A 24347-nucleotide genomic window follows, 5' to 3' on the forward strand; every position below is an offset into this window, starting at 1 on the left:
TCCAGCTAACTGTGATCTGCCTCTGACTTATCAGTAGCTAGCATTCAAGGTGGCAGCATGTGGAAGGAAGACAGAAGAACATCAGCACCAGTGTTGCCAACCCCCAGCCATGTTGTGAGATTGGAGCAGGAAGATCTTATTATATTGATACCCTACTCTTCCTCACAAAGTGTCCAGGATATGGCCTACTGGGCTGGGAAGGCTGGATGAAGCCACTTATTCAAGGCCATCAATACAGTTTCCTCAGTGGCAGTACATTGGCAAGGGCCTTCACACATTTACCCAGTACCACATATTTTCCTCCATAGCATTATCTGCAGGAAAATTATTCTTCTCCCTGCCCTAGGCCAAGCTAAGTTGCATCAGGAGGCAACAGCAGCAAATTAATATCTACAGCCCTTCCTACAACTTGGTACAAGGGAAAATAAAAATCCCTTCCTTACATCCCCACAGCTGTACTCCAAACACAAGGCAGGGCAAATGGCAAAGCATGAAATGGACCAAACTAGTGATGCAAGCAGCAAGTGCAAGCAGAACATGGTGAGCTGACAAGGACTCATTTCTTTCCCTAGCAAGTCCATGCACAGAAAGAATAACAGACTTGGATGGAGACAAACATATTCTCTGAAAGGTCATGGGCCCTTGAAGTCACCAAGGCAAGCCAGGCTCCAGGCTCTACCCAAGAATCTCTAAAATTTAAAGGAAGATGCATCTTGACTTGACTTCAATGTGTAGGCATGAACACAAACGCTGATGCATTAAAATTATTTTAAAAGGAGCTGTACAGTGTTTGATCACAATAATGCTAAGGCATCTTAGAAGGTTAAGAACTGTTAAGATAATGTGTTGCATACTTGGGAATTTCTAACTCCCAAGAATTCTTGGTTGTGCGACTTCTGTCTAAACATGCCCTAAATCACTCTTTAAACATTTTGCCCAATTATACGTTTACTTTCCTCTAATCAAAAAGAAAGACAGACAGACAGACAGACAGACACCTAGAGACAACAAATTCTATCGTGGGGTGGACGTCTGAAATCGCATTAACAATCATGACTACACCAAAATAAGCGAATGAATAACCAGAGTAGTGGAAGATACTGCAAAGTTACTAATAGAACAATCCTAAAAAGAATTAGCGAGGGCAAGTCCTACAACTCACTGCGTTCTCCATCCAGCCATGCTGGCTTGGAGATGGTAGGTGTTGTGCAACTCCCTTCTGCACAAGCGTGCATAGAATGGCGCCCTAAATAACATGGGGCTCAGGGCCGCCCCGTTGGCATCAAAAATAACGACGACAGCACACCCTCGACTCTTTCCCGCCCAGGGGGTGGCACGCCGGTCGGTCGGCCGACCGGCAGAAGGCGCTCGGTCGACCCGGAAGCGGAAGTCGTGGAGGAGAGCCAAGATGGCGGCTTCTCTGGGGCTCTGCACCGGTTGGAGGCAGCTCGTGTCTGGCTTCTTGTGGGGCGCCTGGGCTCGGGTTCCGTACCGCGGATTTCGGCAGGGTAAGCGACAACGGTTCGGTTCTTTCTGTCTGGGTCTTAAAGCAAGCCCAGGAAGAAGACGGATAAGGCCAAGGGTGTCGCGCTGGCCAGCGGTACGAGCAGGCAAGGTTCTTTCTGGCAGCTGCCGAGAAAGCAGCGGAACGCGGTGGGCTGGGATCTCCTTTTTCGTTCAGACGGGGCCAGAGAGCCTGAGAGGCCAGGAGCATCGCAAATAGGAGAACTAGTCGGCTGTTATACTCTTTGGAGGGAAAGCGAAGAACAAATTCGGCAAATACAGGAATAGCGTTCTCGATAGGGAAGGTGATCGAGTCCTATCTGAAGTAGCGAGGGATCTTGAAGGAGCAGTGTCTAGTCGAGTCCTTTCCCCCCTCCTTAATTTCTTTTTGCATGTAAAAGGAATCCTCCTGGAGCAGGTTCTGTTGAGTTCAGTGGGATTTCCAGGGAGGTCTGGCTAGATTTGAGCCAGTCTGCAGTCCTGTTGCTAGACTTAACTAGGAATCTTCTCCAAGGTTCACAATTCTCGATTTCACAGTTCTTTCCCCATGTACGTTTCCTGTTTATGGCAAGCATCTGTACCTTGAAGTATATCTGCTGTTCATATAATGGGAAGGACTGAGTAAAGTTTTCCCTGTTTGTGTTCCTTCCATTCTGCGCTGTTGTGAGGGGAGGGAGGGAAATCTTATCCTCTCCATGCTGCACTTCTTCCCCCAACCTTTGAGAGAGTGAAAAGAGATTCTGTTGCTACAGGGCAGTTACTATTGGGAAGGAAGGAATATATGACCAGAATTCTTTGGCTGTTGTTGGGGCAGTGACAGCAGTTAAGCAGAAGGAATGAAACATTTGATTTCCAGCACACCCTCTTTATGAAACTGCTATTCTGAGCAACTGTAACTGCTGTACTGAGCAATCCTGAATTCTTGTGTGAGAGAGAGTGCGTAAGGAATGTTGCACATATATAACAACATTTTCTCATCTAGTAGCACTGGTTACTACTAGTGGGTGTGAAGGGGTATGCTTGAATCAAAAATTGAAGGACAGGGCCAGAGTGAATATGATGGCAAAGCCCAACATTTTCATCATTGGTCAAAAGTGTTAAAAAAAAACCTGCTGAACCTTTTCCAATAATTGCTTCTTAAGTATTTTAATATCACCCAACAGTTATATTCTCTGGGCGTTTATAAAAACAATGCAAAATCTATAAAAAGGATTCTACAAACCACAAAATCATAAAAATAGCATAAACGAGTTGGTAGGATTAAAACAGCATCTCCGATACTCAGGAAAATAAAAAGGGCTTTGGTACAGAAAGGACAGTATGTTATGTTCTGAGTTCTGCCCTACTAAATCTGGAATTTAGTCCTCATCCAGCCTGTAACTGTAGCCAAAGAATGATTTAGCTCTTCCACCACTTCACCTGAATTTGGTGGAAAGGGGAACACACCAAACCTTAAAAAGACCTGGATCAGAAGTTTCTTGTATGTGTCAAATAACATGCAAGGCAGAATAGAAACCTGTGGAACCCCAAAAATGAATGCCAAGTAGTTTAGCAGTAGTTTCCAAAGAACAAATTCTGGATTTTGACATCTGGCTAGGAACAGAATCACTGCCTCCAATTTCTAGCCTATCCCAAAAGATACCATAACTGTTGATATCAAAAAGCATTGAGAAACCTAGGAGAATCAAGAGGCTCACATTCTGCCTTCAGTTTTCCCAGTACAGATTATCCTTTGAAATAGTCTTTCTGCCAAAACCAGGCTTAAATCCTAATTGAAATATAGAAAATCAGTCTAATCAATTGTCTGGTGCCGAATAGCAACTACTTACTTGATCACCTTGCCTTTAGAATATTGACAATTAAGCTGATAACTATCAAGACTTTTCAGGTATTGATAGTCACTATCGAGTATCTAAAGGATATTTCTTCAGGAGCAGTTGAACCACTGTCTCTTTTAAAACAGTTAGGAAGAGCACTTCTCTCAAATGTAATTTATCACCTCCTAGATCCAACTATTTGATTCTTACCTGGTCACTATAAGCAGCCAAGACAAGCAGGGCACAAGAATGCACACAGCATGTTGGATGCTTGACCAAGAATAATGTAGACAGTCACTGTAACAACGTAGGAATGTGATGATTATAAATTGTTAACTGAAAGCAGAAGTGAGGGGTGCACTGGAGGCAGTATGATTGCTCACACTAGATTTTGGCAATTTATGGATTAATTGACAATTATAGTGAATCAGGTCACTGTCATATTTAAAAGCCAAGCAGTAGGAAGCATTCTAAAAAGAAAGAGTTCTGAAATGCTACCTGATGATAATTTGTGATGGTGGTGTCACACTAGTCCATAAGATGTAGTAGAATTTCCTCTTCATGCAGGCTAGATTTATGTTTGATTACCCTATTCTATAATAATCTAATTATTTTTTGGAGTGATAGAGAATGGTTAGAAAGCAAATATCAGAAAAGTGTTAAAAGGTTCAAGCTGTCATATTGCCTGCCTTTACTTAAACAGTATGGAATACTTTTTATCCCCATTCTGATGAAATGTTTCTTATCAAGTTATACCAATTTTAACACCTCTGCTCTTGGTGATTCAAAGGCGTAAATTTCTTACTAAGCAAAATGCACATTTGGTTGTGAATGCATTTGATACCTGTTCTTTTCTTTATGTCTACAGTTGTAAGAATTACTGAAGGGAACACCACTATTGTAAGTACCACATCTATCATATTTGCAGATTCTTGTGCTTCTAAGCCAGCAATTTTGTTTGTATAGAAAAATGCAAGTGAATAGTCTCAAAGCAATGTAAATTTAGAAATGTAAATTTATATTGAACTATAGTAATTATCCCAGAGAGAGCCTTCAGGTAACCTTTGTAATCTTCTGAATACTATCTAGAATTCTCTGTTGCTCACTATCTCAATCCCTTGCTGCCTCAATGGAGAAGTTAGGAATGTCTACAGCTCTGGAAGAGGTGTGTTATAAAGGAGCTTCTTCTGAGTATAACAGCATGCAAGTTGCTGCAGCAGCTGTTAACCTCATGGTGCGGAAAAGCCATGCCTCAGTGATGCCTGCACCAGAAGTGATATGAGGAGGGCCTTTAGAATCCATTCATTCATTGATAATTGATGGAAACTTTTTTGTTGAATTAAAATGAAACATCAAGCATCCATTTTCCTTTTCTTTTTTTTAAAGAAAGCAAGTAGCCACTGACTTGAATGTCAACTAAATGTAATGCTATAGCAATGTAATGCACAAAAGCAAAACAGTAGGTGTTTCAATCAACAAGGATAATGACATAGAATTTTAAATTCTAACAAAACCACATGAGGCAACTGCTATAGAATGATGCTCTGCCAAATCTCCTTTTAAAACATAATTTTTGATGGGGAAGGCAATGAGCAAGTGTAGAAGAAGGCCTATCATAGCAAACAGTTCATAAGTAACAACATACCAGCACTCTGGTCTCTCTTCCTACAGCCCTCATGTGTTGTGTTTTTTCCTCTTCTCTCACACCAAGTTCTGTGTTTCTTTGACATGAGTTATCTCTCCTGTGATTCCATTGCCATAATTTCTATAGATTATTACTCATCTACCCATGTTCATTAGCTGATAGGTATTTCAAGTGTGGCTTGTTCTAAAATAAGTGTCTGATTGTTTAATTGAAATTTACCATGAATTTATAAAGTGGGTTAAATTTCCAGTGTAAATCATTCTTTGTTAAAATGTTGACTTTGAACTTGGGTTGGAGCCATAGACTTAAGATACTCCAGGTGCAATCCAGCAGACATTGGTTATGAAAGCAGTGGAATGGGATTTAGGTTGTTCAAGTCCCTTTCCATTGCTTTCATTGGGTATAATTACCACTAATATTTGCTGGATTGTGTCCTTAGAAGTCCCATGAGGGGGGAAAAAACCTTAGGCAATTAAGATGCAGACTAAATAGTGTGGGTACAAGTATGCAACATTGACAAACTCCCCTGGTAATAGGGGTGGGGTTAGTCAGGGTTCCCCTCCCCTTTCCACATCTCACTAGAACAGTAGTGTTCAGATATAAATGCATAATTAAATAGAGTGATCTTTTAAATGGAAGAGGAATAAAGCTTAGCCCATAGCTTATTCCTAGGAATTGGATCAGAAGCAGATTTTAGATCTATAAAAGCAGCATATAATGCCTTGTCGAGAGATATTGTATATTTTTTTGACAGATGGCCTAAGACAAGGCAATAGTCAAGTATTTACTTACCTCTTCTAAAGTAATAGAAATATTTTCTTCAATCCACGAAACGAGTATGTTAAGGTAACAGGCTTATAGTTTACAAACCATTGAAAGTACATTTATAGGATGATAGTTGGAAGTATAATTTCTATCTCCTTTCTTATGAATAGGAATTACAATAGCCTGAAACCTGTCATTGAGTAATGGATCAGTCCTATTAATTTATGTAAATAGTGCTGCTAATAAAGGTGCTCATCATGTGACATTAATTTTCGGTAGTTTAGGCATAACTGAATCCAGTCCTGGAGACTTTTTGGAATTTATATGAGAAACGTGTACCTTTATTTTAGACTGAGTCACAGTGCCCTAGTCTGGAAGATCAGAAATATCCAGGGAACAAAATAATCCATTTAACCTTGCTTACTGGCCTTCCTAAAAATTGCAGAAAAATGTGTTCCCCAAACCAGGGCAGGATTTGTGGGTATTTTTGAACCTGAGAGATTGCCTATTGCACCAGTGTAACTGTTGACCAAAAGTGTTTAGTATTCATTTCCAAAGAATAATTTATCAGACTATTTCACTGCCTTTGCATAGTTTTATTCTTTTTCTGAACTATCTAGGATCTTTAATGCTTTTAAGATAGTAGTGTACTTGAGGTAGTCCTTTACAGTTATCTGTTCTGTATTGATGATAATACTGTCTAAGCATTTTTTTAGTTTCAAAATATTCTTTATCAAACCATGTTGACTTACCCCTGTACATTGGATTCTTAGACTTTGCCTGATTAACCCTCAATATCATATCTAAACCCAAGAGCGGTTGGGTATAATTATCCAGGGCAACTTGTACATCATTAACTTCAATAATAGCATTCTTGCATCTTTCACATTCTTGGGATTATTATTATAATCACAGGAAGGAATAATCTTTATACAGTGGTACCTCGGCTCCTGAACGCCTCAGTTCATGACCAAATCGGGTCACGAACAGAAATTTCAGAAAAATTTTGCCTCAGGTCACAAACTCTGCATTGGGTGATGATGGCGATCATGCCTGTCTTCCCTACACGAGCGCAACTGTGATCATGCTTGGAGGTGGGAGGAGAAGGCCGGACTTGTGCTCGTGCAGGGAACACAGGCATGATGGGGGTCGTGCTCGGTGGGCGGGGGGGTGGCTGAGATCGTGCTCGGGTGGGGGGATGGCCACGATCTTTGTTGTTCTTTGTCACTTTGCTTCAAATATTTGTGATTAAAAAAAAAAGTTACAGAACGGATTAACCTTATTTACATTGAACCGTATGGGGAAATTTGACTTTGCTCATGACAAATTTGGGTCGCAACCAGAGTCGTGGAACGAATTAAGTTCATGAGCCAAGGTACCACTGTATTATTATAAAGATTATTAAAAAAAAGCAATAATCTTTGCATCCTCACCTTCAGACCAGAATATAGTTTGCTGTATTTGCATGATTTTTTAAAACAGGCTTAAGGGATTGCCATCTGTGGCTTTCCCTTGTGAAACTCCTTTTCCAGAGAGGCTTTTCTCAGCCTTCTAAAAGGTATCAGTTCATTGTTTGGTTTGTTGCTTTGATTGGTTTATTCATTATTAAGATACAAATCGATACCTTCTATTCTCTGAGATGGTAGATAGACATTTCCTTTTATCCTGTCTTTAGATGTGTTAGACTATAACTCTCATCATTTCCAGTTACCACAGTCATTGGACATGCTAGATGGGGATAATGGGCATTGCAGCCAGCTTGTCCAGAGATTGCTAGGTTGTGGAAGGCTGTGCTACATTATCTCATAGGAAATAGAATAAGTATCATTACTTGTGATGCCTGTAATTCACTGAGGTAAAACACGCCTTAAAATATTTATGATTATTTGTGTAATTTTGCTTCACATATTGGCATTATGCCTAGGTGTAGAGAGGTCTTCTGAAGGAAACAATCTTCTCTGGTAGGAAAAAGAGACCTCAAAGCACTACATAGTAAAATAATTTGGGCCTAGATTTTTTCCTGCTTAAATTACCCATAAATGTTGATTGGGAGAAACAGGCAGAACAGATAGGAAGATCTATCATGTTCTCTTAATGTGGGATGATTTTTCATTTGATTTTTGATCACTTCCTACTTGAATTTTAGGCATCCTGTAGTATTAACTGATAAGAGTATTTTAAGTATTAAATCCTAAAGATTGTCATTGCACCAACAATAATATAGCTCACTGAAAATTTCCATCTGTACTTTATTGGGTAATTGTATTCATAAGAAAAGAAATACTCTGTGATGTTAAGAACATAGTGCAGATAAAATTAAATATATTCTGTAAATGAGGTCACTTGTTTAATTTTATTCTCCTGCTGATGTATGAATGTAATCTGAAGATGTTCTCTGAAACATTTTGTTTTTCTCTTTGGGACTATAAATGTCTGGTGGCAAATTAAAGCCAAAATCATGTGAGAAAAGTGTAATTTGCCTTCATTCAGCATTTAGCAGAGCTTTGTGAAGATACTTAAGGCAAGGCATGGGTATTAATTTTCATCTTCCAGGCCATTCTAGAGTAGAATCAGCACTTGTTAAACTAGATGACTGCCAGGGTCTTTTTGAGCTTTATCATTCAAGAGCCAGAAAGCATGGGATCAGAAAAACTGTTGTTTCTCTGGAAAATACCCTTGAAAAAAATAACTTTAAAACCTTAAACATGTGGAGCTGTTTTAAAAAATAACATAAAACCAGTCTTTTAAAGCAGAGGCAGTAATTCAGACTTTGTTTTCTCACTTGAACCTCAAGAACTTCTTGGGTAGAGTAAGATACAAATTAGCAGGGAGGGGCTGTCAGACACTTAGTATTAAGAAATAGGGTACCCTTTTTTCTTTCTCAGAACTAGGTTCAGAGGATGTTTGAGGAGGTATGGGATGAGGAGCCTGACGAGAGCCCTGGTCTTAGCAGCCTGTCTGACATGGAAATCCCTCCTCCTGAAGAGGTGGTGCTTGTTGCCAGGCATCAGTAGGAGGTTCAATTGGGTGAGAAATGGGAAGAAAGATTCCATAGTCAAATAGCGAAAGGGCTATAAAGAAAGGTTGGGAATGAGGATGTTAGAGAGGGCTCAACATTTCACTGTGTGTACTCACAGGCATGTAACAATAAAATCTTTTGGTAAAGAAGCTCTGGAGTTCTCTATTACATGAGAGGAGAACTGCAAATAACCTAATGATCTACTAGTAGATCCCAGGCTACCTTTTTGGCACTCCTGTTTTAGATACAGTTTTTGCTATGGATTGGTGCAATTCTCTGAACTGATACATTGTGTGATCCTGCTGTTCTATAAGTCTGAGATGTCAGTTGTAAGAGTAATTAAAGGTCAGTTCAGTCTCAGAACTCAGAGGTTATGGGCATCCTATAAAGGGCAAAAGGAACACAAAGTGTAGGTTGTTTCTGTACTTCTCCTGTTTGCAAAGCACTTAGATGGATGTTTGCAGCCATGTAAGGGTTGTACCTTGGAGTACAAAGGAAGGAGGCTGAGGCACCTGTAGAATATCTTGTATTGTGGCAGCACTTGTCTTCCTTCTTTCCTTGTCCTCTGCAATGCCCGATCAGCCCCATCTCCAGTTTCTTTTCCATGCTGGCTCTGTCTAGCAGGCATAGGATTATGCTGTGCTGCTCCTTTCTCCTCCCCTAGTCGCACCTACAGGAACATGTGAGGAGAACATTACACATACCATTTAGAGATTAGATTAACAGCCTTTTGTGTGTTTGGACAGTGCTTGCCATGGACCACTCTCCAGATTGTCACAGTGGCACACTAACATGGAAAGAGTCCTTCTGTAGATACTTTTTCAGGATTCTTTGTTACTGGATGAACATATGAATATTAATAGTGCATATAATGTAAATGATATGATTTAAGGCAAGGAAAGGCAATTTTGAATTGATCCATATGCCACTTTCTACCCCCTAGACTGCACCAGATGACCCTATTGTGGTCAGATCTTGTGCTTGCAGAATTCAGTGGTGTTTGCAACAAGGTCAAAACTACTACAGAGCCTTTAAAAAACAAGATTTAAAAAATTAAACCAATGAGTTTTGGCTTTAGATTACTTTGCTTTAAAAAAAACTATGTTTGCAGCTGGATCAAATAAGAGAAAACTGGGTTTATTTTTCTAACTTGTTTATGGGTCTCCTTAAAAAGAACGCAAAAGCTGTTTGAAAAGTTGTTGAAATATCTACCCAAGGGGGAGGCTCTGAACTCCTTCAGTTTGGACTTTAAAAAAAAAACCTAAATCTGGACTAGACTTTGGGAAAAGTATACTGCAGGGAGCCATCCTTTTGTTATGGATGATGGTGCAGTCATGACAAATGGGCAAATCTCTTTCCTACAGCTGTTTAATCAAACAAGCCAACTTCAACCCTCTGTAACATATGAAGCAAAGTTTGATGATATCCTCAAGGTGTTAATCTTAAATAATTACTCATGGCTGGATAGATGTTCTGGTCAGGGAGTGCTGCAGTTTCTGCGCCTTTTATGGGGAACTATGTCTATTAACAGGCAGGCTATGAATTTGTTGCTCTATTATGAATTGGAATCTTCCTTGTAAGCAGTTGAACTTAGTGCTTGTAAAGTTCTTGCTGCTCTTTGGAATTAAACTGAGTGTTGGCAGGGAGGAAGTTGTCTCCAAATACTAGTTTCTAGATTGCAGCTAAGGGTCAGTTACCTTTTTTCCTTAGATTTAATATATTTGTATGCATTGGGAATTAAACAGTTATCTAAAGTATATTCAGAATTCTGTTATTTATAACTTTCCCTCCTTCATCAATCTGTCTTCCATTTCCTAGATTGAAGGCAAAGTTGTAGAAGAAGATATCCCAACCCCGCCAAATCCTTCTGGCCAATGTCCTATCTGTCGCTGGAACCTGAAACACAAATATGGTTATGAGGTAAATTTCTATGAGTGGTGTACCAAAAGCCAGTCAGCCTCAGGAATGAACTGTATTACATTTTCAAAGCATGAATCTGGCATGGAGCTACCAGATGTTACTACTGGTTTTTCTCTTAAGTGTCCTGTCCAGCTTATTAAGGAGCACATCTTTATTATTACAGTATTGTAGAACTATTCTCATAATTGTGTGCACCTGGTGTTGTCTAGCTAGATAGTAATCAGTCTTCTGGACCATCTCTTGTTTGCATAGAATGCCAAAAGACAGAGGTGGGTTGTAATGAAGCAGACTTATGTAGCCTGTATCAAAATTATGTTGGTTGATTACTTTGTTTCATCTTGCAGTGATTTGGGATTTGCACACATGTCCTTGGGCCTGTATACACACACTGTCCTTTTGGCTAAGCTTGTGTAATGTGTGTATGAATGTGCTTCTGGTTTGTAAAAATCACAGGCATGATAAGCTCCATATTGTCACATGGAAGAAAAGTAGTAACAATCAGATATAGTTGTGGAGGCCTTTGACTAGATGAATCATGGTAACCAGCATCTGCCATGATAATCTACCCTAGGACTCCCAGGATTTGCACTGTATCTATTTCTGTGTATGGATAGAAGTACATTGAGGAACCTCAGAATTTTGTACATGCAAAGGGGCAACTGGCATTTGATTTGAATTGAATACTCAATACTCAGTATAGTGAGTCCTAGCATCCAGCACCAAATCAGACCCTCTTTTGTATTGTGGAATGGTACATACTTCATTTATTCCTAAGTTTATATATCATGTTTCTGCCAATGTAGTTAAGGAGGCTTATGAATGCAAAACTCATAGACTTGAAACAAGGAAAACAGAGTGGGAAGAAACGGGGGAATGAGCACCATCTCTTCCATAATGTGTAGAAAGCTGTCCAGGCTAGTAGATGGGATCTTGCATCCTTTCTGAACTTTGAGTGGATCAAGAAGCATTGATCTGTCATTTTGTCTCACTGTAGGTAAATTGGCATTCATGAAAGCCTTGTGAAAAGAAAGTGTATTGTGTGTTGTGGGGAGGGGAGTTTAGAAGAGAAAATGCACTGAGGAGGGCCTGAAGTCAGCAGTTCTTTTTAAAGATTTGAATATGGGAAATAAAAACTCTCAACAAAACTCTGTTTTCACAAAGACTATTCAAAGTCTAAGACAGAATATTTTTTTAAAAAAAGATCAACCATGCTGGAAATGGAAAGGAAGGGAACCAGACAAGGACATATAATTAAAGATAAGGAAACCAAAGCTGTAGAAAAAGTTCATGTGAATGGGATTAGCAGGCTAGAGATACACATATATCTGGAGGAAAGACATGGCTTATAAGATGACAAGCCTGCTAATGAAAAGAAAGGGAGAACAAGAAAAATAAGGTGAAAATGAGCTTTAAATAATGTAGTGCAGATGATACTGTGATAGAGCTTTCAAGAAATCAAGTAAGGAAATAGTTGAGTCATGGAGTTAATTGGCAGACCTGGATCACAGGTTTCCCAAGGGGATTTGCTAAGATACTTCTCTACTAAGTTCTTTCTAAAATGCTTCAATAGAAGAGACATGAGTGAAAATAATGAAAAACAGCAGGTGAATACAAAATTGGAAGCATTAAAATGACATGATGACAAACACTTCCTTTAACTTTTGTTTCTTTAAAACAAATGACTGCGAATAGCAGCTGCAACAGAGCAATTTTGCCAGGACCAAGGCAAGTGGGAAGGGTTAAAATCCCCCTTCCTGCAACCCTAACTGAAGTGCCCAGTAGTTGATATTTGTTGGGTTCTTTGAAAAATATACAATATTAAAAAAATCAATTGTTGCTCTTAGTTGCATGTGAGTTTGTATAAACTTGAAGTAAGATTGCTGAATATTCATGGTGTAATGGAGTGTGTAACACAAACTTACATGATTGAACAGGTTTTCAACACTCGCATAGCCTATTTAGATAGCTGGAAGGTGTAGGACTTTTTCTGGCAATCATACAGTGGAATGGATTGTTGTTGTTAGTCGCGAAGTCATGTCCGACCCATCGCGACCCCATGGACAACATTCCTCCAGGCCTTCCTGTCCTCCACCATTCCCCGGAGTCCACTTAAGCTCACACCAACTGCTTCAGTGACTCCATCTAGCCACCTCACCCTCTGCCATCCCCTTCTTCATTTGCCTTCAGTTTTTCCCAGCATTAGGCTCTTCTCCAGGGAGTCCTTCCTTGTCATTAGGTGGCCAAAGTATTTGAGTTTCATCTTCAATATCTGGCCTTCTGAAGAGCAGTCAGGGTTGATCTTCTCTAGGACTGACCGGTTTGATCGCCTTGTGGTCCAAAAGACTCGCAGGAGTCTCCTCCAGCACCACAATTCAAAGGCCTCAGTTTTTCGGCGCTCAGCCTTCCTTATGGTCTAGCTTTCACAGCCATACATTGCAACTGGGAAAACCATAGCCTTGACTATATGCACTTTTGTTGGCAGGGTGATGTCTCGGCTTTTTTGTATGCTGTCTAGATTTGCCATAGCTTTCCTCCCCAGGAGCAACCGTCTTTTAATTTCTTGGCTGCAGTCCCCATCTGCAGTGATCTTAGAGCCCAGGAAAATAAAATCTGTCACTACCTCCATTTCTTCCCCATCTGTTTGCCAGGAAGTGAGAGAACCGGATGCCATGATCTTAGCTTATTTAATGTTGAGTTTCAAGCCAACTTTTGCACTCTCTCCTCCTTCATCCGCATCAAGAGGCTCTTTAGTTCCTCTTCACTTTCTGCCATTAGAGTGGTATCATCTGCATATCTGAGGATGCTGATATTTCTCCCAGCAATCTTAATTCCAACTGGTGATTCATCTAGCCCCGCCTTTCTCATGAAGTGGTCTGCATATAAGTTAAATAGGTAGGGCGACAGTATACAGCCTTGCCAAACTCCTTTCTCAATTTTGAACCAATCAGTGGTTCCGGGTCTAGTTCTCACTGATGCTTCTTGACCTGCATATAGGTTTCTCAAGAGACAAATAAGATGGTCTGGTACTCCCATGTCTTTACGAACTTGCCACAATTTGTTGTGATCCACACACTTAAAGGCTTTAGCATAGTCAATGAAGCAGAAGTAGATGTTTTTCTGGAACTCCCTAGCTTTCTCCATGATCCAGTGTATGTTGGCAATTTGATCTCTAGTTCCTCTGCCTCTTTGAAATCCTGCCTGTACTTCTGGTAGTTCTCGATCCACATAATGCTGGAGTCTAGCTTGTAGGATTTTGAGCATAACTTTGCTAGCATGTGAAGTGAGGGCAATGGTGCGGTAGTTTGAACATTCTTTGGCATTGCCCTTCTTTGGGATCGGAACGTAAACTGACCTTTTCCAATCCTGTGGCCACTGTTGAGTTTTCCAAGTTTGCTGGCATATTGAGCGTAGCACTTTTACTGCATCGACTTTTAAGATTTTGAATAGTTCAGCTGGAGTACTGTCACCTCCACTAGTTCTGTTTTTGCTCAGACTTCCTAAGGCCCATTTGACTTCACATTCCAGGATGTCTGGCTCGAGGTCAGACTCTTTCTTGTGTAGTTCTTCTGTGTAATCTTGCCACCTCTTCTTAATCTCTTCTGCCTCTGGTAGGTCCCTGCCATTTTGATCCTTTATCATGCCCATCTTTGCATGAAATGTTCCCTTCATATCTCCAATTTTCTTGAAGAGATCTCTGGTCCTCTCTGTTCTATTGTTTTCTTCTGTTTCTTTGCACTGTTCATTTAAGAAGGCATTCTTATCTCTTCTAGCTATTTTCTGGAATTCTGCATTCAATTGGGTGTATTGAATTGTTGTTGGAAAAGAGTGTTTGCTATGACCATCGTATTCTCTTGACAAAATTCTACCAGCCTGTGCCCTGCTTCATTTTGTACTCCAAGCCTAACTCACCTGTTAGTCCAGTTATCTTTTGACTTCCTACTTTAGCATTCCAATCCCCCATGATGACAAGGGCATCATTTTTTGGTGTTAATTCTAGAAGAAGTTGTAGGACTTCATAGAACCGGTCAACTTCAGCCTCTTCAGCACCAGTGGTTGGGGCATAGACTTGGACAACTGTGATGTTGTTGTTTTTTTTAAATAAGTTTTATTTGAGAAATTATAATCCTAAAAAACAAAAAGAAAACTACAAACCACATCCATCATCAAAAACATCGAGCCTGCTGGGTCAGCCCCCACACCCTTCTTTTTCCATTTATGATCATTTAAAAACATATTTAAATCTATGCAAAGTCCCGTTTCTCTAGCCAATAATAAAAAGAGTTCCAGGTATGATAGAAGTCAGTATCTTCTTTCTCCTTCAATGGTAAAGTCAATCTATCCATTTCTGCACAGTCCAGGATCCTTTTTAGAATCAGTTCATCTGTGGGTAGGACTACTGTGATGTTGAATGGTTTGCCTTGGATTCGAACTGAGATCATTTTGTCATTTTGGAGATTGTTATCCCAGTACTGCTTTTCCTATTCTTTTATTGACTATGAAGGCTACTCCATTTCTTCTGAGGGATTCTTGCCTGCAGTAGTATACCTGATAGTCATCTGAATTAAATTCACCCATTCCTTGCCATTTTAGATGTCGATGTTCAGTCTTGTCATCTCTTGTTTGACCACATCCAGCTTGCCTTGATTCATGGAGCTTACATTCCAAGTTCCTATAGTATAGATCTTTGCAGCATCGGACTTTCCTTTCCATGGAGTATAGATCTTTGCAGCATCGGACTTTCCTTTCACCACCAGATGCATCTGCACCTGAGTGTCCTTTCGGCTTTGACCCAGTTGCTTCATTCCTTCTGGTGCTACTAGTACTAGGCCTCTGCTCTTCCCCAGTAGCATATTGGACACCGTCCGATATCTTCTGGCATCATATCTTTTTGCCTTTTGGTACTGTCCATGGGGTTTTCATGGCAAAGATACTGGAGTGGGTTGCCATTTCCTTCTCCAGTGGATCACATTTTGTCAGAGCTCTCTGCTATGACCTGTCCGTCTTGGGTGGCCCTGCATGGCATAGTTCATAACTTCATTGAGCTACACAAGCCCCTTCGCCATGACAAGGCAGTGATCCATGAAGGAGAGGAATGGGTACTTAATGATTTTTTTAAAAAAAGTTGTCAAACAACCACAGTAATTCTAGTGGCAGAATTTTAGAAAGTTAAGTTTTAAAAAAAACTCCAGCATTAATTGTAGGGAAGAAGTTGGTGTCTTATGGTCCTGTTTGAATATGTTTATTGTCTTGAAGAACACAATGTTAAATGGACAGATAATTCAGAATAATTGGAAAGCTAAGAACACAAACATTACTGCAAAAGAAGATGCTCTGATACTGTACTGAAGTTGACAGGTTAGTAATGCACAAAAACAGGAAGAAATGTCTGTCCTAAGGGAAGCCATTATTTTTTATGAAGTTATGATGCTGTCTGATAGGTAATAAGAGCTATTCCCTCAAAATAAGACATCCGGCAGACCTGCTATTCCCTCACAGTTGAAAACCATAGTTTTCACCTTTAGCAGCAGTTATTTCTTAAACATCATTCAGTATACCATTCTTAAACTCATCCTCAGAATGATATGAAGGGAGGTTTAAGGTTAAGATAATTACTTAGCCAGGGCTCTCTGAGGAATTTCATTGTCTAAACACCAAAATCCTACCCATTGTATCACATTGGCCTTCCATTGTTGTATAGAAAATCTTGCTGCTTTTAATATGCTCTTAAGCAATAGGAAATGTTCCCTAAAACCTATAGAGTTACCATCCATATCTCAGGTTGACAACTCTAATATATGGAGCAGTATTCCTGGTTTATGCTCCACAATTATTGAACCCATTCACCAAACTAGCAGAAATTGCTTATAGATGTGTTTTCGGTCAATTGCCTGTCCCGTCAGTTCTCAATGATGTGTATGTTGAGAATCAACCTAGTACTAAGATGAAATACCAGCCATTTTCTATACTATATAATTATGCTGAATTCTCAAAGATGGTGGCTTTAGTGTTCCTTTAGTGGAACCCTAAATTTTTATCTGATTACTTTAGGATCTAAATCCATCATGACTGCAAGTTAATAGTTGTCCATGCAAGGACTAGATTCTATCTGGGCCCTATATTATACTCTGGTGGTACATAAATGCAAATAATAAATAAATAAAATATTTCAAAGGATGATGCATAGCAACTGGTATACTGGGATAAGCAACCTTTAGGGGCTGTAGGCACTTCTGGCAATGTTGGAAATTGTCCTGGGCACCACCACAAAATCATTGTTAAGGGAGGTGTGGCAAAGAACAAGTAACTTGCTCAAACACTTGTGTACAAAGTAAAGATGCAGTCTGAGCCCTGACACATCTGAATTCTCTTTTCAGCACTGATGGAAACCTATTTCACAAAAATTAAAAACATTAGAGCATGCTGCATCAGACCAAGGGTCTATCTAACATTCTCTTCACAGAGTGGCCAACCAGCTGTCCATAGGATCCCACAAACAGATTGTGAATGCAACAGCACTATCCTGCTCAAGTTTCCCAGCAACTGGTATACACAGTCATACTGGCTCTGATACCAAAGGAAACATTTGGCCATCAGGACTTGTGCCACTGATAGCCCTCTGCCATTTGCCCAATCCATTTTTTAAAGCCATCCGAATGGGTAGCTATTACTACATTTTGTGGAATTGCATTGCACCGTTTAAATATGTACTGTGTGAATAACTGCTTCCTTGATCTGTGCTGAATTTCTGACCAATCAGCTTCACGGGACAAGCCCAGGTTCTAGTATTCTTCACACCATGCATAATTCTTTACACCTGTATCATTCCTCCTCTTACCATTTTCCTAAGCTAAACAATCTCAACTGTTGAGCAACTCCTCTGTGAGGAAATGTTACAACATCCTTGATCATATTAGTTACCTCTTTCTACAATTTTTCTGCCTCTCCAGTATCCTTTCTTAGGTGCAATGACCAGAACCATCCATGGTATCTGATGCACACTCGCTCCATAGATTTGTATAAGGATAGTATGATATTAGCAGTTTTGTTTTCAGTTCCTTTCCTAGTTATGCTAAGCATGGAGTTTGCCTTTTTCAAAGCAACCATGCACTTGGGTCAACATTTTCATTGAGCTATTGACCACACCCTCAAAATCCATTTCTTGATCATACACTGCTTAGCTCAGATCCCATCTGTTTATACCTGAAGTTGGGGTTTTCCCCCTAATATATATTGCATTAGACTTGCCTAAATAAAACCATATCTGTCATTTTGCTGCCCATTATCCCAATTCAGAGAGATCCTTTTGGCACTCTTCTTAATATCTTTTAGTTTTACTCACCCTAAATAATTTCTGGCTGATGGTAAGAAATCATTGCTTTGAATCATTTAATTAGAAAGCACGTGGGAGGGAAAGACACTGTGGCAGACACCAAGAAAAATATGGCCAGGATACGTCAGTGCCCATGGGCTCCACATTGACTATGCCTTTTGGACTGTGTGTTCTGGACTGAAGTGAAACGCTCCCTCCTGCTACAGACAGATCTAATGATTGAACAATATATTCTTCAATCAAGGAAATAGGGAGGAACAAGTTATCCTCCTAGTGATGGGTATTATTAGAGTATGCCCTTTATTAGCCAGCCATATCAAGACTGATGATCTGTCCAGAAGGCTCATATGTGGGAGAAGTGACCCGCTGTACTAATTTGAGCTGGAGGAGGGGTCTGTAGCAGCACTAATGCTCCCAAAGAGTTGCAAGTTCCCCTCCTATTGTGACCTCCTAGTTCAACACCTCTGTTCAAATTACCCAGCCCTTGCTTGTGCACACATTGCCAAGTCCCTCTTCAATTGGTAACATGTGTGAGGAAAAGTGCCAGTAGTAACTAAATTTTGCAAACATGCTTTTATAACTAAGAATATATCCTCTGGCCTTTGGTCCTAGGATATATTATTTCATGTGCCACCGCCCTTATTAGCTCAGCAACGTTGTTGTTTCATATAAATTTCCTGATAGGTGATACATTTGTACTCTGTTGCAATTCATGAAACAAGTGGGCATGTGAAGCAGAACCGAGTATCTGAGTTAAATAATGCAATTAAAATTGGATTGTGGGACCAAGGTTGCAGTCAAACCCCTGATCAGTTCCTTATATTGGACATTTGAGATGATTTGGATGACTGTGCCTGTGTGTGTGAGTGAGTGAGTCAACCTGATGTATATGTATTTGAACGCTGTAAAAATGTGGGTGTGATGATTTCAGGCAAGGCTCATTTTTTTCTGTCCGCCAAAAGAGCTAATTCCATTAACAGACCATTAAGTGCATCCTCTACCTTGGCCAGGAAGGGATTCTTTTTAATATTAGTTTTCTGATTTTATCTCTAAGTCTTGCTTAAGTTCCAGTAAATTAGCTGGATTTATTGCAGGGCAAATGGTTTGACAAGCTAGTCTAGTCCCTAAATTAGGACAGCCTTCCCTACCCCAGTGCCTTCCAGATGGTTTTAGCCACAACTCCCCACCATCCCTAGCCATCATAGTAACTGCAGTCCAGCACATCTGCAGGATACTAAGTTGTGAAAGACTGAGTTTAGAAAGTATTTGGTTTTAATCTGAATTGGCTTTGAAATATATGCTGAGTTTATTTTAAATTTGCTATTAGTTTCAGTGTTATTTGATCACCATTTCAAATACAAATGTGGTTTCTCAGGGAAATTGGGAATGTAGGTTAAACTGCAGAATCCTTGAACATCCAGACTGCTTCAATTTGATGACTCAAAGTACCAAAAGAGTACCTAGAGAAACAGCATGGTTTGTGAAACCCAAAGTAATTACATGGGCTATGAAGTGTGATAAGATAAGAAACTGTTGGTTGTATAAACATATTCTTTCTCAAACTCTGATACTTTTTCCAGTTCAACTGTTAGCACTTGTTGGATCTCCAGGTGGCCTTAGGTATTGGTTCTCCCCACAATTCCACTTAGCCACTAATTCCAGGGAATGTGCTGTTGGCTTTTGTTTACTTAGCAGAAGAAATCAAATACCCTGTGGAGGTGAAGGCAAAACATGTTTCCTCTTCTGTTGCTTGGTACATGATTAATTCAATCCAAGTTGTTTTCATGAGATCCTACAGATTACAGGGGCGGGAATCTGGGTTCAGCCTCTCCCAGGAGCTGTCCAGTGATTAAAGCAAATCTGTGGTTGCAGCCTTGGCTGCTCACTAGCACACAATGTTAATCCATGGAACATGACGGCAATACACAAAGCTGCCAGAATGCTGCTTTCTCCTTTAACCCTTTTTCCTTCTTGTCTGCTTCTCTGGTGTCCTAAAACCTGGTTCTGTCTCTCTGAACTGTCCCTGAATCTGTGCAAGGGTAATGGGAGAGTCCCTGCCCTGTTGCACTTGGGACTTTTCCAAAGTAACCTTTTGTTAGTAAGCAGCACTCTTAAACCAAATGGCTTAACCTTCCTTGAAACTGAAATGTTCTAATTATACCTGAGCTAATAATGGGAAATGTAATACATAAGTCACTTTGCCTTGATCATCTTTGCCTTGGGGTATCAGTTGAAAGCTCTCACCCTCTCAAGTAAGGTCCCAATACCACTCCTCTCATGCCTTTTCCAGAGAAGGTACAACCCTTTTTTGTTCTAGAGTACATATTTCTGCCATGGTGACATTTTGGATTCTCCATTTTGTTAAGAACAGAGGTCTAGAAGAATGTAAGTTTTAAACATAAGGTTTAAATTTTGTATGAAATGAGGAGATTGAAATTTTCATGTTCCATGATGGAAGTCAAATTGTAATTAATACAAAAGCATCTTCATGGTAAATTTATTTTTAATTCCTTTCTTACAGGTTGTTGACCAGTATTGAAATAATGCAATGAAAGTTAAGATTCTAAGTAAGAAACTGATATTCTGCCTCATATAGTGACTGTCCAGCTTTCTCTCTCTGTCTCACTCCCCACCTCCTTCTCTCTCTCTCTCTCTCTCTCTCTCTCTCTCTCTCTCTCTCTCTCTCTGAGAGACAGACAGACAGACTCTGCATTTCTGGACAGGTTAGAGGGAGTGGTTTTTCCCCAGGAGATGGAGCAAAAGGATCTTAAAGCAGCTTCGTAACACCTGGTCACATTGTGGCAGCTATTTCTGCAGAAACATTCAACATTGCAAGCTTCTCTTGCTTTTCCATAGTCATTACTTGCACAATTAGTTAACTTCTACAAATTTATTCAGGTTCTAGTATTGATTCGGTTTGCCTGTTTTCTTTCTAAGGATGTTTTACTGCTAAGTCAATTTATACGCTCTGATGGAGGGATGCTACCCAAGAGGATCACAGGTCTTTGTAGGACAGAGCACAGAAAGATTGCAGTTTGTGTGCAAATGGCTCAGCGAGCAGGTAAAAGTGCCTTTGTTGAGAATATGTTGTGTGGCACAGCTGAATTGCCAAAGTTAACTGGGATTCACTTCACCCTAAAATGTCATAATCTGAAAGATTTGCCTTTCCTGGTTTCCTTGCTTCTAAAGTAAAAGTATCTGTCATCACAGCTGAGTTGCAGTTCTGTAGCATTAGAATTTTGGGAACAGCGGATAGTTTTAGTACAGATATGAACTTCTAGCTGATTAATGGCTATTGGTTCCTTGTAAATTACATAGGTTTTGAGATATGTGTGTGCATATAACAATTCATAACAAGCTAAGTCAAGCAAATGGCTTAACATTGTGCAGCCCATACTCCAGATATACTAACCAAATCAGGAGCATCTCATCTTCCATTCATCTCTGAATGTTTTTTGGTCTTAACATTACTTAGTCTCCTATAGGTTGTTGTAACATAAACCTTTCAGAAGCCCACTGAAAAGTAAACTGTAGGATTCTGTGTTGGAGTGTGCATTGTCTGTATTTCTAATTTAGGTGATTGGAGTTAATAATATTTCAGTACTTACAGGAAAACTAGAAATCTATTAGGCTTTCTAATAGACCATAAGTATGAAATCTGCCTGAGATCTTGAAGTTTTGAGCTTTGACCATGTTTCCTACCCATACAAGTTTAGAAACTTTTAAAATTGTGGATAGTTTCTTTTGAAATGTCTTGAAACTATATGAGTCAGCTTCCCAGTGACTAGAGTCAGGCCCTTGCCTTCCTATTATGCCTTTCCAGTATTTGACTTTTACTCTGAGTCCAGAGCCCAGTTAGGTACAAACATAGGTACAGTTCAGAATGTCTATTAATTTTCATTCCAGCTGATGCCTCAAGTTATCCTCCTCCTTTTCCTCCTCTCAGGTTTATTACCAGATCATAGGCCTAAACTTCCTGAAGGTTTTGTCTCAAAGAGCAAGAAACCAAAGCTCAACAGGTCAGTTGTCTATCTTAGAGAATGGACAGAGGGTTTTTGTGTTGTTGTTTTTTTATTGCTTTTTCAGAACTGAAGACAGTGAACAAGATCTTTTAATGTAGAATTTCTCAAACTTGAGGAACAGGCCTCTCTAGGACACATATGCCAGGGTACAAGCATTTTAATGTCATCCTGATCTTTGTTTGTTGTAATTAAGGGGAAGTGAGAGTCACAGTAATAATCCTGCTGGATTTGCTGCAAAGAAAGAACGAGATTGCTAATTCCTGACTGCTGCAGGCTTGGTTGTCAAATGCTTGAGGCAAAGTGGGCCATAGTAATGAGATGTCTAGGAACTAATTGTGGGGGGGTGGTCTTAAGACATGGGGGCTGTGCTTGAAGGACACAGGAGAAAAACCATTAGCTCAGTAGAATGGCACCTTCTTTCTCCACTTACTCTCTGTCCACTCCCCTTTATTCTTCTACCCTGTTCCAACTTGGAGGAGGCCAAGTACAATTGAACAGAAATGGCATAGTGGCAAACAGTCACTACAGCATTCTGTGCTGGTGCAAGCTATGAAATAGACAGGCTGTCTAGGTATTAGCAGTGGGTGGTGGAAGGGACAGGAAGGAGGAGCTCATTAGATTTGTTGCCCTCTTTGTCCTGTGCCTGGTTCTCTTTTGTCTGCTGTTTGTAGTTCACTTGCAGTTTGCCCTTCCTCTGTTGCACTCTTCCTTCTCTATCCTGCTCTCCCCTGTTGCTGAGCATCCCCTTGCCCCTTAATGGAGGAACTTAAGCCCCCTGTTGCCTCTTTTGCTTTACTCTGTGTTAAGAGGTGTTAATCCCCTATTTATGACCTCGCCTTCAGTTTCCATGGGGATGTCAGAGCAGTTTATGAAGTTCATATTAGCAAGCTGCGGGGTTACTAAAGGCCACAGACATGTTGCTTGGGAAAACAGGCACTCTACGTTTCAACATAAGTTCCTCATGTAGTGTGGGTTTGGTTTTGGCCCTCCATAGTCCACTTCCCAAGGATGTTGTCATGCCAGCATTTTTCCCTGAAGATCATGCTCTAGGCAAAAATGGTGATCTGTGTAGAAAATCTAGATTTGATGCAAGCTTGCCACTTGAAAAGAATAATTCTCTCCATTAGAATTTGGATTATAGTAGTAATGATGTGAGTGATGTTACATATTCTGTGGGGGGGGGAACACAAGATAATTCTTTTTTCATATGGATGTTCATCACTTTTGGAGTATAATTTACTATTCCTTATTTACTATGTATTTTTAGGAATATCTTTTACATATGTGTATATTGATATGTTACCATTTATAAAATAAACCCTTTAAATAAAGGATTCCTGCTGCTCCATAACTTTGCTTTAAAAAAAAATCCAGTCTGCATCTGAGAGTTTCACACAAGAGGATAAGGTGACTCAGCTGTACTGAAATAATGCCTACTAGATGAAGGCAGGAAGTAATTAACTCTGAGCCATTCCCCACCACCACCCCCAGTGGAACAGAATAGGGTTTTAAACCAGACAACTTTATTTTAGAAAACTTTTATAGTAACTAAACTGGAAAAAGAAGTAGCTGTTCTGATATCACATTCACATCAAAGTTAGTTTAAGTAACTCTGTGTCTTCCCATGCCCTTATTTTCCTTTGTTTTTTCCTACCAACAAAGCAGCTGGGAGAGCTGAAAGAGTGGGAACAGATGTAAGGATGGTAGTGAAAGAGAAAGTCGGGAATGGATCTGGCAGCAGGGCTAGCCACCCAGGGAGGAACAAGAAGTAACTATGGCAGAAACATTAATAGAGTGGGAAGCTTTTAGAAAGGTAAGCAGTTACTAGAGTTAGGGTAGGGATAGGGGCTTAAGGTTGAGCTTGTTAAGGCATTTTTAGGAATGCTGTTCCAGCTCATCAAAGTATTGTCTATCAGCTGGAGGTAGAAAGCTCTGCATTTTTGGAGACTTGCCATGTCTCAGCTGCAGCAGCAGCACTGAGGGTTTTGGCTTTGTGCCCACCCCCACCTGAGCCTCCCACGTTGATCTCTAGAACAGCCAGTGATGCAGAAGACAAGAGACGTTTTAACCACTTCCTTTCTTCAGTGCTAGGAGGTTAGATCAAGGCACTCATTCCAGACTGCCATGTCCCATATTGCTCAGCATGGTATGGAAAGAGGTGATTGCACTGAGGGCACAAAGTTTCCATTTCCAGCTGTATGATAGTCTTGTTGAAGTACGCCCTTGTTCAGTGCTTCTCACTCTTGCCTACATCATCCGTAATATCATAAGAACCAAAAGGCTTCAAAGGGTGATACCCTGAGCTCTGGAATAGCTGGAGTGAATG

The 24347-nt window shown here is 40.1% G+C and overlaps 1 protein-coding gene across 1 annotated transcript in view; it reads left to right on the forward strand.

Moving 5' to 3' along the window:
- Positions 1-1388: 1388 nt before the first annotated feature.
- The window catches only part of MRPS18A (mitochondrial ribosomal protein S18A), a 33108-nt gene continuing 10149 nt past the window's right edge, over positions 1389-24347 (forward strand). The window contains exons 1-5 of the mRNA XM_044447046.1: positions 1389-1508; positions 4189-4220; positions 10568-10669; positions 20937-21060; positions 21946-22018. Coding sequence (XP_044302981.1) covers positions 1409-1508; positions 4189-4220; positions 10568-10669; positions 20937-21060; positions 21946-22018 — 431 coding nt within the window. The 5' untranslated portion in view covers positions 1389-1408. The remainder of the gene's footprint in view (positions 1509-4188; positions 4221-10567; positions 10670-20936; positions 21061-21945; positions 22019-24347) is intronic.

The sequence above is a fragment of the Varanus komodoensis genome, unplaced genomic scaffold (assembly GCF_004798865.1).
Source record: "Varanus komodoensis strain SLA01 unplaced genomic scaffold, ASM479886v1 scaffold1, whole genome shotgun sequence".
Classification (NCBI taxonomy): domain Eukaryota; kingdom Metazoa; phylum Chordata; class Lepidosauria; order Squamata; family Varanidae; genus Varanus; species Varanus komodoensis.